The sequence below is a fragment of the Trichechus manatus genome, unplaced genomic scaffold (assembly GCF_000243295.1).
Source record: "Trichechus manatus latirostris isolate Lorelei unplaced genomic scaffold, TriManLat1.0 scaffold00117, whole genome shotgun sequence".
In the NCBI taxonomy this organism is placed as follows: Eukaryota; Metazoa; Chordata; class Mammalia; order Sirenia; family Trichechidae; genus Trichechus; species Trichechus manatus.
Window position 1 is genome coordinate 919,859 of NW_004444053.1, and position 14,336 is coordinate 934,194.

General features: G+C 45.2%; 1 protein-coding gene across 1 annotated transcript in view; it reads right to left on the minus strand.

The window, feature by feature from the left end:
* Nucleotides 1-1,133: 1,133 nt before the first annotated feature.
* GPR161 (G protein-coupled receptor 161) overlaps nucleotides 1,134-14,336 on the minus strand; it is a 58,165-nt gene continuing 44,962 nt past the window's right edge. The window contains exon 5 of the mRNA XM_004384083.2: nucleotides 1,134-2,062. Coding sequence (XP_004384140.1) covers nucleotides 1,797-2,062 — 266 coding nt within the window. The 3' untranslated portion in view covers nucleotides 1,134-1,796. The remainder of the gene's footprint in view (nucleotides 2,063-14,336) is intronic.

A 14,336-nucleotide genomic window follows, 5' to 3' on the forward strand; every position in this document is an offset into this window, starting at 1 on the left:
GGACATGGGGAATTGGGTGGAAAGGAGGAGTGTGCTGTTACAGAATGGGGTGAGCGATTAGGATCACATAACAATGTATGTATAAAATTTTGTATGGGAGACTAACGTGAAATGTAAACTTCATTTAAACTACAATAAAAAAAAAAAACAAAAAAAAACAGACACTCCCCTCACCAGGCCCTCAAAGGGGAGAGGAGAAAGATTTCACCACACAAATCACAATTCCTGCTGTTCCACTTCTGCCTTTGAGGAAGTGTCCCTCTTCCTCCAAGATGCAAATTGGGGATTGGCATTCTATCACGACTGTGCTCTAAACAGACAGGTCAGACACAGACCCAGAACCTGGAGCCAGGCAGCGTTTTATTCATCCATTAGGAATGACACTTGAAATGATATAAATGTTGGTCAGTGGGTCCACTATCTTTTTGTTCCCTATCTCTAACCAAAAGGTCGGCAGTTCGAATCCATCAGGTGCTCCTTGGAAACCCTATGGGGCAGTTCTACTCTGTCCTATAGGGTCACTATGAGTCGGAATCGACTCTACGGCAACAGGTATCTCTATAAATTCAGAGAACATCAAAGAAGATCAGAGCTAGAAACGATCTTGGATACCATTCAATCCAACTCCCCACCCCCTTCTCTCATTTCACAGATGGCCTCGAGAGGTGACAAAATGCCCCAAACTACATGTGTAGGCAGAGGCAAAGCAAGGCTGAGAAACCAGGTTGCTGACTCTGGGTCCAGTGCTTTCTCTATCCTAGCTGCTCAGGGTTGTACTAATAGTACCTGTTGAACTTAGGAGTATCCCCTTGGAAACTGGAGGCCAACTCTATTTGGCCACATATAACATCACAAATAGCATCTATTCCACAAGGCTTTCCTATGGGAAAGGGGTTCCCTCCAATAACAACATCTCAATTTCCAGGCTATGCTTCGTACCACAGCCCCATTCTGGCTTGGTAAGACAGTGATGTGTCCTAGTCAAATGGATTTTTTTAATTCTGAAAATGAAACGCCCAGCACCTGCCCTTTCCTCCTGTCTGTTACAGTGGTTTCTCCCTTCTTTAAAACACCAAATTATCTGTCCGTAGGGAGTGGGTGGGCTGGGCTGGGCATTGTCTTCCTCTGCCCTGTGGCCTGTGAGCTGCCCTGACTAGCACCAGCAGGGGACTCCACTGAAGGCAAGGCTGGAACCAGGAGACGAGGTTTGGGAACTCCGTCTGGGTTGCTCTGCTCCTGCGTTTTCTCTCTGGGGACCACTTAGTCTAGAAGTGAAGACCCCACACTGCCCGCATCAACCACACAGAAGCCCCGGGGATGCTCTTGCTTTGTCGGGAAGACGTGTGGTTCCCACAGTGCACTGGGAAGGATTCACTCCTGAGAGCCTCAGGACATGCCTGGAACCCCAGGTTGCAAGTTGTGAAGAAGATGAAATGATCGACACGGTGGTTTCCTTCCAAGCCCATGGTCTCTAGCCCCCCATCTATGGCTCACCTCCCAAAAAGTCAAGACCACACCTCCGTCTGCTTTCCTCTGTGCTTTGGACGCCTCTGGTCCCAGCACTGGGCCTAAGACAAACCTATGTGTGGTCTGGCAGCAGCCACTGAGGTCACCAACTCCAGACAGTTTCCAATCCTTTTGCTGGTGACTGCACACCAGATGCTGTTCCTTCCCCACAACAGTGTATGGCCCCCGGTACATGCTGATGTGCTCTTGCAGGCTCCAGCACAGATGATAATGGGAATCCCACCACAGACCACCACCTCCAGCTCTGGCTGCAGTCCCCCTGGAGGCCTTCATCTCCGTTCCGCAGCTAAAACGTTCCCTTCTTCAATGCTCTGCAGCTGGAGCCGCTGGCTTACGTGAGTTCTGCTGCCTCGGCGGCCCCCGAAGCCAGCACCCAGGAGAGTACGTGCTGCCAGCAAGACCCCTGGCAAAGCCTCCTCCCCAAACAAGTTGATTTTGGCTTCAGCTTCAATGGCTTTGGCCAAGCTGGCTGCGTAACTGTCCAAAGACTTGTGCACTTCGGCTTTCACATGAAGAATAGAGTTCTTGGCAGCTTCTAAGAAAAAAGGCAGAAAAAATGGTTAGCCAGGGAGCCGGGACCAATGACTACCCCAAGAATCTAGCTGCTGTGGCTGTGCAAGCCACAGAGGGGGACAAACAGGGGCTCCGGATATGGGCTGAGAGGTCAGAATCCCTAGGCCAAAGTCCTTGACTTCCCTACTTACTACCTGGGAACTCTTAGAAAAATTATTTAATCTAGCCTCAGTTTCCTCATCTGTGGTAAAGAAAAAAAAAAAAAAAAAACAAAAAAAAAACCGTTGCCATCGAGTCAATTCCAACTCGTAGCGACCCTACAGGGAAGAGCAGAACTGCCCCATATGGTTTCCAAGGGGCAACTGGTGGATTTGAATTGCTGACCTTTTGGTTAGTGGCTGAGCTCTTAACCACTATGTCACCAGGGCTCCATCTGTGGTAAATATGGGATGATAATACAGCTCTTACTTCACAGGGTTACTGTGATCATTAAACCAGATAATTCCTTCTAAGATGCTTAGTCTAGGTCTGGCCCATAGAAAGAACTTGATAAATGCTTTCTATTAATGATTATCTTGGTTATCTAGTGCTGCTCTTACAGAAATACCACAAAGGGATGGCTTTAACAAATAAAAATTTATTCTCTCATAGTCCAGGAAGCTAGAAGTCCAAATTCAGGGCGCGGGCTCCAGGGGACGGTGTTCACTCTCTGTCGGCTCTGGGGGAAGGTCCTTGTCAAAAATCTTCCCCTGGTCTAGGAGCTTCTCAGCGCAGGAAGCTCGGATCCAAAGGATGCGCTCTGCTCCTGGCGTTGCTTTCTTTGTGTTATGAGGTCCCCTGTCTCTCTGCCCACTTCTCTCTTTTCTATCTTAAAAGAGATTGACTTAAAACACAACATAATCTTGTAGACTGAGTCTTGCGTCATTAACATAACTGCCTCTAATCCTGCCTCATTAACATCATAGAGGTAGGATTTACAAGACATAGGAAAATCACATCAGATGACAACATGGTAGACAACCACACAATACTGGAAATCCTAGCTAAGTTAACACACATTTTAGGGGGACACAATTCAATCCATAACATGTTTGAAAAGAGTTCTCTGGTTTTACAGCTCCCTGGAGCAGTGTAACATCAACTTTCACAAACCTGAATGCCATCTCTCTCCTCTCCATACACGCTCAGAGATTCCCCAAAGTTGTGGGGAACCTAGCAACAATAAAGGTTCACATGGCCTCTCCAGGACTAGAATTCCTGACAACTAAAATGAAAAGAAGAGAGAAAGCTGGTAGGTCTTCAATCTCCTACCCAGTGCCCTATTATTATTAAGCCCACTGGCTATTTTTCTCTAGACATTTTGAGGGGAACAATTTATCCCCCACTCCTCACATTTTTATGGAGAGTAGGTAACTTTCACCCAGCAGTACGATGGGTCACTTTTGTGTGGACTTTCTCGCCATGGTCTTGTAACTCCCACCTAAGCGATTGGCTGGGATTGTGCAAATGAGGTTAATTGTGAACCACCAAGGAGACTGATCAGTTTTGCCAACCCTCTAGGCTTAAAAGAGAGTCAATTCTACAGCAGAGAGAGGATCTCACCACTACCAAGGAAGAAGGGTCAAGAGCTGAGCGTGTACTTTGAACTTTGGACCTGGGATCCCTGTGTTGAGAAGCTCCTGGAACCAGGAGACTGGGAGATGGAGAGAGCTGTAACACTGAAGACAGCAAGAAGTGATGCAGACAAACAGCAGCAGGAGAGACCTGCAGGATATGGTGCAGTAGGCTTCCCAGCCCATGGAGTGAGAAAGCTGAGTAGGATGTAGGAGGAGTAGGGTGCCTCCAGGCACTTGGTGGAGCTAGGTTTGCCAATACAGGAAACTAAAGCTGGGCGCCTTTGGGCCAAGGCTTACTGGCAGAGTAGGCACTTATCAGCAGAGCTAAAAGAGCTTTGTAACACTTGCCTGAGCAGGGCAGAGGCCGAGGGTCCAGAGAGAGGCATGCCTGCAAGCACGGCTGAGAAGAGGCTGTCCTGATAGAAGAACTGTATCCTGGCCATTCCTGAACCTGAATTATAACCTGTTACTTCCCCAGTAAACCCCATAATCATGAGTATTGTCTGTGAGTTCTGTGTGGCCATTGCAATGAATTATCAAACCCAGCTAAGAAGTAGAGAACATCGTCAGAGGGATGGTTGGTGTCCGAATTGGTAAAGATGGCGGAGAGAGAAGGCATGTCCGACCTCTGCGTCATAGGAATTAGCCTTGGGCTGTTGATCTTGATCCTCCTTCCCCCTTGGGAAGTTAGAGGTGGTCAGATGCCTCTTGCCACATCACTCTTACACACCTCCAGGCTCCACGAGGCAAAGGATGAGAGGGACGTTTCGGGCCTCTCTCTGCCCGGCCACTTGCTTGCTCTTCCTCCCAGGAGAGCAGACTTACACCTGGCTCTCCTTTCCTCCTACAGTGAGCGTGCTGTCTGAGATGCTGTCCCCCTAGAGTAGGCTTGACATGGCCCAATGGGGGCTAGAGGACTGGGGAGGGGCTCAATTCATTTTTCTTATATGGGGGTAACATATTAGAAAGCCCATGTGACTGCTGGTCAAAGCTCTATTCCTCAATCCACTTGGCTGATAATGCAGATTATTTGCTCTCTAACTTCTGTAACTGCCTCTCAATTCATTCTGAACTCAGGGAGAGGGGTGCAAGGCAAGGTGTGATTAATGATGAACCTCTGAACAGGGCCCATACTTACTTTCATACTCAGCATTTCCATCTGGAAGTGCCTGGACTCCTTCACCACATCCACAGACAAGTCATGCGGGTGGCTGTCATCACTTTGTAGGATTCAGGGGAAACAAAAGTCTTACCTCAGTGGGCAGCCTGTCTGTTACTCTTTTAATCAGCATGTGTGGATGGGAAACAAGACCCCACATCCAGAGGGGAAAAGGATGCTGGGGGATGAATTCAGAACAGCCATGGTGGAAAAATGCAGGAAGTGGACTGTAGCAGAACCTATCACCCTCACAGGACCCATGTGCCCTCATCAGTATCAGGGGCAACAGACAATCAAGATGGCAGTCTTTGCCTCCAGTAAAATAGATGCACTCACTTGGCCATAATTTCCATTCTCCACATGAGGAAAGTGAGGCTCAGAGAGGACAAGTTCAAATTTATAACTGCACATCATCCATAACGGAAAGGTCAAGTTTGGATTTGAGGCTAAGAAGCTACGGAGGGCTGTCTTAGGCTGGATTCTCTAGAGAAGCAAAACAGTGAAGCATATATATATATATATAAAATATATATAGAGAGAGAAAGATTGATCTCAAGAAAATGGCTCACACAGTTGTAGAGGCTGGCAAGTCCTAAGTCCATGGGTCAGACATCAAGCTGGAGGCCTCTGCAGATTCACACAGCTGCAGGGGCTGACGAACCCAAGATCCACAGGCCAGACAGCAGTTGCTGGCTCACAGGCCACAAAGGCTAATGAATCCAAGATCGGAAAGTAAGACGGCAGGCCACTGGCTCAAGTCCCAAGAACTAGAGGTCAGATGCTGACGAGCCGAATTACAGGATCCAGAGAAGAGCAAGAGCCACTAAGCTTTGTCAGAAAGTCCACATATACTGGATGCAGGCCACATCCCCAAGGAAACAGTTTCAACTGACTGGCTACTCATAGATCTCATCATGAGGTGAATACATTATATCAGATCTCATTGTGGAGATGATGACATCATTATACGACTGCCAAACTACAACATAACTGCCAAACCACTGAGATATATGGCCCAGCCAAGTTGACACACAACCTTAACCATCACAGTCTACCCCTTGTGAATTTGACACCTGTATACATATCCTTAAAGCATACATAATCTCTAAATAAAGACAATTATAAAGGCATAATTGTGCCCTAATATATGTACAACCATAAATGCACTAGCCTGTCTACAACTTATATTTTGTAAGTGAAGAAAAGAAAAATATTTTATGCACACATACAAGCAAGAAACACTCATAACAATTACAGTCCTTATTTCTACAACTAGTCACACGGTCATAACTGGTATTTAGGACTACCTTTTTCCACTGCCCATTCTGTATTCCCTTTACCCTCAGCCAGTACCTCAGCTGGTCATGGTTCTTTTCCTAGTAGGGTGACCTAAACCTTCATTCCTAAAGGGTCTCAGCCATTAGTAGTCATATCGGAATTTGGTTGCTGTAGTTTTCCATTAACTTTAATGACAGGGCATGGTAGTACTAACAGAAGCCATAAGGGATCTCCTGCATTCCAGACATACTCTTCCTTACCTCCATTATGTAATATCAATCCAATTTCCTCTTGGTAATCAGGATCAACAACACTAGCCAATACATAAACTCCCATCTTTGCTGGTTGATCCAGAGGCATAAGGAGTCCAAAGTGGCATTCTTAACTTCCAGTTCAATGGAATCAGTGATGTGACTCCAGGTGGGAGCATTCTGTTCCTTGGAACTAAGACTTATAGACCTGCAGAGCCCAGAATCGTGAGGACAGGAGGCAAAAATTTTGCAAGTGAGTCATTAGGGGTAATACTGAGTGGTGCCACTCCCATTTAGACCCCTTGAGTCTTGGACCCATAAATCCTGACTATGTGAGAAACAGCACCATATACTGGATGCTGGCTTAGAGCATAAACACTCTCGTAAAGAACACTGCCACAACCCTGCAAGACACTGCCATCTATTGCCACCTAGCTGGCACCATGATTGTGTCTTTAGAAGTCCAATGCATCGTTTTATCAAGCCAGCTGCTTCAGGACGATGGGGAACATGGTAAGACCACTGAATTCCATGAGCATGGGACTATTACTGCACTTCATTAGCTGTGAAGTGAGTCCAATCATCCAAGGCGATACTGTGTGGGATACCATTATGGTGGATAAGGCATTCTGTAAGTCCCTAGATGGTAGTTTTGGCAGAGGCACTGCATGCAGGGAAGACAAATCTGTATCCATAGTAAGTATCTATTCTAGTAAGAACAACACTGCCCTTTCCATGATGGAAGCGGTCCAATGTAATCAATATGCCACCAGGTTGCTGGCTGATCACATCGGGGAATGATGCCATATCAGGGACTTGGTGTTGGTCTCTGCTGCTGGCAGACTGGGCACTCAGCACTGGCTGTAGCCAAGTCGGCCTTGGTGAGTGGAAGTCCATGTTGCTGAGCCCATGCCTAACCTCCATTCCTGCCACCATGGCCACTTTGTTCATGAGCCCATTGGGCAATGACAGGAGTGGCTGGGCAAAGAGGATGACTGGTTTCCACAGAACGCATCTTCCTATCAACTTGACTGTTAAAATCTTCCTCTATTGAGGTCACCCTCTGGTGAGCATTCACATGAGACACAAATATCTTCACTTCTTTGGCCCATTCAGAGAGGTCTATCCACATACCTCTTCCCCATACCTCCTTGTCTCCAATTTTCCAATCACATTTCTCCCAAGTCCCTGACCATCCAGCAAAACCATTGACCACAGTGCATGAATTAATATACAGCCTCTAAGCAAAATGAACAACCAGGTGCATTGCTCGTAGTTCTGCCTATTGGGAGGATTTCCCTTCACCACTATCATTCAGGGAGGTCCCGGGAAGGGGCAGTGCTGCCACCATCCACTTTTCAGTGGTGCCTGAATATTGCGCAGCACCATCTGTAAATCAGGCACAAGTTCTCTCGTCCTCAGTCAACTGATCATAAGAACTACCGATAAGGCCATAGGTGCAGACTAGGAGATGAAAAGTAATGTGACAGAAGGGGAGACCATGGGCATTTGGGCCACTTCCTCATGCAACTTACTTGTGCCTTCAGGTCCTGCTCGGGCCCAATCTCATATATACCACTTCCATTTAATGATGGAGTGCTGCTATGCACGTCCAATTTTATGACTCTGTGGGTCAGACAACACCCAGTACATGATGGGCAGCTCAGGCCACATGGTGACTTGGTGGTCCATGATTAAGCAATTAGTCTCTACTAAGGTCCAGTAACAAACCAAAAGGGTCCAGTAACAAACCAAAAGCTGTTTCTCAGAAGGAGAGCAGTTATCTGCAGGGGATGGCAGAGCTTTGCTACAAAATCCTAAGGGTCTGCACTGTGATTCACCAAGAGGGGCCTGCCAAAGACTCTAAACAGCATCTCCATCTGCCAATGACACTTCAAGCACCATTGGATCAGCCGGATCATATGCCCCAAATGGCATAGCTGCTTGCATGGCACCCTGAACCTGTTGCAAAACCTTCTCTTGTCCTGGAACCCAGTCAAAACCAGCAGGTTTTGAGTCACTTGATAAACAGGCTAGAGTAGCACACCCAAATGAAGGATATGTTGCCTACAAAATCCAAGGAGGCCCAGCAGATGCTGTGCCTCCTTTTGAGTTGTGGGATAGGCCAAATGCAATAACTTATCCTTCACTTTAGAAGGAATATCTCAACATGCTGCACACCATTGGACCCCTAAAAATTTCACTGATGTGGAAGGTGCCTAAATTTTTGTCAGGTTATTTTCCTACCTTCTAGCTCGCAACTGTTTTACCAACAAGCCCAAAGATATTGACACTAATTCCTTACCAGGTCCACTGAGCATAATGTCATCAATGTAATGAACCAGTGTGACATCTTGTGGAAGGGAAAGGAGATCAAGGTCCCATATGACTGAATTATGACATAGGGCTAGAGAGTTGATATACCCCTGAGGTAGGACAGTGAAGGTGTACTGCTAACCTTGCCAGCTGAAGGCAAACTGCTTCTGGTGGTCCTTTGAAACAAGTAAGGAGATAAAGGCATTAGTCAGATCAATAGCTGCATAACAGGTACCAAGAAATGTATTAGTTTGCTCAAGCAATGAAACTATATATAGAACAGCAGCTGCAACTGAAGTCATCACCTGATTAAGTTTTCAATAATCCAATGTCATTCTCCAAGATCCACCTGTTTTTCTGCACAGGACATACAGGGAAGTTAAATGGGGGTGTGGTGGGAATCACTACCCAAGCATCCTTCAAGTACTGGATGGTGGCAGTAATCTCTGCAATCCCTCCAGTAATGCAGTATTGTTTTTAGTTTACTATTTTCCTAGACGGGTAATTCTAATGGTTTCCTAATGTAGTAATAGCCCTTACTCCATTTGTCAGGGATCTATTGTGGGGGTTCTGTCCATTGCTGAGTACATCTATTCAGAGTATGCATTCTGGAACTGTGGAAATCACTACTGGATGGGTTCGAAGACCCAGTGGACCTACTTACTGTTAGACAGATGTGAGCTAAGACTCCATTAATAACCTGACCTCCATGTGCCCCCCTCTCAGACTGGTGGGCCAAACTGACGTTTTGAGTCTCATGGAATTAGTGTTAGTTCAGAGCCAGTAATCCCCGAAGTCTGAAACTATTTCCTTTTCCCCAATGAACTGTCACTCTCATAAAAGGCCATAAATCCCTTTGTGGGAGGGGTAGAAAGAGTAACAGTATAAATTTTTGGCAGTGTAGAGGGTCCTTCCTCAAGGGGACCCAGTCTCCCCTTCATTCAAGGGGTTGTGTGTCTGTAAACTCACTCAAGTCTGAGAACTGATTGAGGGGTCATGACTATTTTGGCGATCTGAGTTTGACTGACACTCATTTGACCTAGAATTCTTCCACTTGTACAGATCAAGTAAGTATTTAGTAGATTTCCCATCTATTTTGCTCCTAGGGACATCATGACTACTTGCCAATGCCACAAGTCCATACAAGTCACACTATACTGATTACTACTTTCGTTACATTACAGTAACCATGGCCACCTTGTCTTTGTCAACTGAGTGCCACCACTTGGCCCCTACCACCATGGGGTCCAATCAGCCCCACTGCACTTAGGTGTCTTAATTCAGTTACAGCAGTTCCCATTGTCAAATGTGATTTACATAAAATAGCAATCACAGCATTCTTCAAAGATGCTGGGGCTCCCTAAACAATTTTAACACTGTGGTAAAATTGTATCCTCTGGGCACTACATATGTGGGTTTCCGAGCCAAAACTGATAAATCTGTTCTAACATGCCAATTTCCCTAAGACTTTAGATACCTTTTTCTTTTTTCTATCTATTGTGCTTTAAGTGAAAGTTTACAATTCAAGTTAGTCTGTCATATAAAAATGTATACATACATTATTCTGTGACCTTAGTTGCTCTCCCTATACTGTGACAGCACATTCCTCCTTTCCACCCCAGATTTCCCGTGTCCATTCAACCAGCTGCTGAACCTCTGCATTTTCATCTCGCCTCTGGAAAGGAGCTACCCATTTAGTCTCACATATCTACTTGAGCTAAGAATCATACTCTTTATGAGAATCATTTTATGTCCCATAGCCCAATCTAACCTTTGCCTGAAGAGTGGACCTCAGGAATGGTTTCAGTTTTTGGCTAACAGAGTCCGGAGGCCATGTCTCCCGGGGTCCCTCCAGTCTCAAACCATTAAGTCTGGTCTTTTTACCAGAATTTGAGTTCTGCACCCCGCTTCTCTCCAGCTCCAACAGGGACTCTCTGTTGTGTTCCCTGTCAGGGCGGTCACTGGTGGTAGCTGGGCACCATCTAGTTCTTCTGGTCTCAGGCTGATGCAGTCTCTGGTTTATGTGAACCTTTCTGTCTCTTGGACTAATATTTTCCTTGTGTCTTTGGTGTTATTCATTCTCCTTTGCTCCAGGTGGGTTGGGACCAATTGATGCATCTTAGATGACAGCTCGCTAGCTTTTAAGACCCCAGAAACCACTCACCAAAGTAGGATGCAAAACACTTTCTTAATAAACTTTATTATGCCAATTGACCTAGATGTCCCCTGAAACCATGATCCCCAGACCCTCGCCCCTGCTACTCTGTCCCTTGAAGTGTTTGGTTGTATGCAGGAAACTTCTTAGCTTTGGTTTAGTCCAATTGTGCTGACTTCCCCTGTAGTGTGTGCTGTCCTTCCCTTCATCTAACATAATTCTTGTCTACTATCTAGTTAGTGAATACCCATCTCCCTCCCTCCCCACCCTCATAACCATCAAAGACTGTTTTCTTCTGTGTTTAAATCTTTTCTTGAGTTCTTATAATAGTGGTCTCATACAATATGCATCCTTTTGCAGCTGACTAAATTCACTCAGCATAATGCCTTCCAAATCCCTCCATGCTATGCTTCACAGATTTACCATTGTTCTTTATCATTGTGTAGTATTCCATTGTGTGAATATACCATAATTTCTTTATCCATTTGTCCGTTGATGGAAACCTAGGTTGTTTCCATCTTTTTGCTGTTGTGAACAGTGCTGCAATGAACGTGGGTGTGCATATATCTATTCGTGTGACAGCTCTTATTTCTCTGCGATATATTCCAAGGAGTGGGATTGCTGGATCATACGGTATTTCTATTTCTAGCTTTTTAAGGAAGGGTCAAATGGATTTCCAAAGTGGTTATACCATTTTACATTCCCACCAACAGTGTATAAGTGTTCCAATCTCTCCACAACCTCTCCAACATTTATTGTTATGTGTTTTTTGGATTAATGCTAGCCTTGTTGGGGTGAGACAGTATCTCATTGTACTTTTGATTTGCATTTCTCTAAAGTCTAATGATTGTGAGCATTTCCTCATGTGTCTGTTAGCCGCATGAATGTCTTCTTTGGTGAAGTGCCTGTTAATATCCTTTGCCCACTTTTCTACTGGGTTATTTCTGTTTTTGTTGCTGAGGTGTTGCAGTATCTTGTAGATTTTAGAAATTAGATGCTGATTGGATTTGTCGTATCAAGAATTTTTTTCCCAGTCTGTAGGCTGTCTTTTTTCTATTTTCGTGAAGTTTTTTAATGAGCATAAGTGTTTGATTTTTAGGAGCTCTCAGTTATTTAGTATCTCTTCTGGTGTTTGTGCATTGTTACTTATGGTTGGTATTCTGTTTATGCCAGATGTTAGGGCTCCTACTGTTGTCCCTATTTTGTCTTCCATGATCTTTATTGTATTAGATTTTAAATTTAGGTCTTCGATCTGTTTTTAGTTTTTTGTGCATGATGTGAGGTATGGGTCTTGTTTCATTTTTTTGCAGATGAATATCCAGTTATGCCAGCACCATTTGTTAAAGAGACTGTCTTTTCCCCGATTAACAGACTTTGGGCCTTTGTCAATATCAGCTGCTCATAGGTGGATGAATTTATGTCTGGATTCTCAATTCTGTTCCATTGGTCTATGTATCTGTTGTTCTACCAGTACCAGGCTGTTTTGCGCACCGCGGTAGTATAATGGGTTCTAAAATCAGGTAGTGTAAGGCCCCCCACTTTGTTCTTCTTCTTGAGGAATGCTTTACTTATCTGGGGCCTCTTCCCTTTCCATATGAAGTTGGTGACTTGTTTCTCCATCTCCTTAAAAAATGCCATTGGGAGGAATTCCAGGCAACATGGCACTCTAGGCAGAAGCACCACGTCATACCTCCACAGGAAAGATCTGAAAAACTAAGCCAAACAGAGAAAACAGCAATCCTGAAACCCTAAACATCAAATGAAGAGATAAAGAACTCAGCAAGCACCAAATGGAATAAGAAACTGACAGAGAACAGATGAGGAAACATACATGGAGAGGCCCCCTATCAGCTAATGCAGCACAGATTCGCCATCCTGGACTCCTATCAGAGACCAGCAAATAGGGGGTACAAGAAAGCAGCTTTACGGAGCTTCCAGCAGGTGACAGAACAACTGGTAACTGGCAATATATGCTTTCCCACCCCCAACCCTTCTTCACCACCACTCGGCCTCCTCTGCTTCCTGCGGCCCAGTATCTCGGCCAGGAAGCACTAGCTGCTTGATTCCACCAGCCTGCACTAGCTGACTGCCTGAGTGCCATTTCTTGCCTGCCGGTGTTGCTTTTTTCTGCTTCTTTTGATTTCTTCCTTACCTCTCACCACCTCCCCCTTCTTTTGCTCCAATACCTGGCTCTATGCGCCATCTTTGCTTTTTCCTAAGGGGCTGTGGAGCTCTGTTCGAGTGTGGAACTGCTTCCGAGTCCATGCTGCCATGCTGGTGGGATCCCAGGGCTTTTTTCTGATTGTCTGTTTTGAATTTTCTTTTTTTTTTCCTCTAGTTGGAAGACCGCTCTGGCCAGGCAGTGCTACGTGGTGTGAGACCTACTCCCTCAGCTCGCGCAGATGCACAGAAGGATCCCAGGGGGCATTTCTTTTTTTATGCTTTTTCTTTTTCTTCTTCTGCTTTTGGAGGCGTTTTCATCTTCTTTTCTTTTTAATTTCTTTTGGTTTCTTTTCCCTTTTTTCTTCATTACTCAGTTTCTCATCTCTCTATACCTTCCTTCTCTTCCTGTCCCCTGAATACTGGTGCTGAAAACCTCTATGCCTCGTAGCCAGGCTGTACTTCAACACTTGGGAACAACCTCCCCAGACCTTGTAGCCGCACCGGTGGGATCCCTGGGGACTTTGCTGTTCTTTTTTCTTCCTACTTTTTCATTATTCATTCTTTTCTTTTCTCTTTTTTCTTCTTTTTCCCTTTTTGTTTTTCTCCATTTCATAGTCTCTCTCCACTCCAACGGCAAGCTCCCCTAGCACTCTCTTTTGTTTGTTTGTATGTTTTTGGCTCCTGTTCCTCTCTCCTCTCTCCCATATCCACCTTAGCTCCACACATCACAATCTCCCTCCCAGATCCTGCCTACCTGCATCATGCACTTAACATCACACCACCAAGCAGCACAGGCACAGCCTGTCGGAACCTGACCTGCACTGATTACTGAACTGCCCTGGTGGCTCTAGTAAGTGCCACAAAAAACCCATCTCAGCAACTCCTCTTCAAATGACCTGCCCTGCTGTATCATATCTCAGCAACTGACCCTGCCAATTGGAGAAGGAGGGGAAAAGTATCATGCCCACAGACGAGCAAACAGCAAAGAACACACAGATCGCCTGCTCAGACATAGCCAAAAAAAAGGCCAAAACAAACAAATCTACAATCAATAAATGAGAAAAATGACTACTGAATGCCCCAAAGACAGCAGACAATATCGAAACATTTACAAAAACAGGACAGTATGGTTCCAGCAGGCGTCCAAAATAAAACACCAGATGACTTTCCAGTAGAAGAAAAGGCACTAGAACTACCTGATAGGGAATTCAAAACTCTAATACTCAGAATTATCCAAGAGTTGAAGCAAAAAGCAGACAAAAATGAGGAAAAAATAGACAAATTAATGGAAAATACAGGCCAAAAAATGGAAGAATTCAGGAAAATAATGCAAGAACAAAGTGCCAAAATTAATTCAC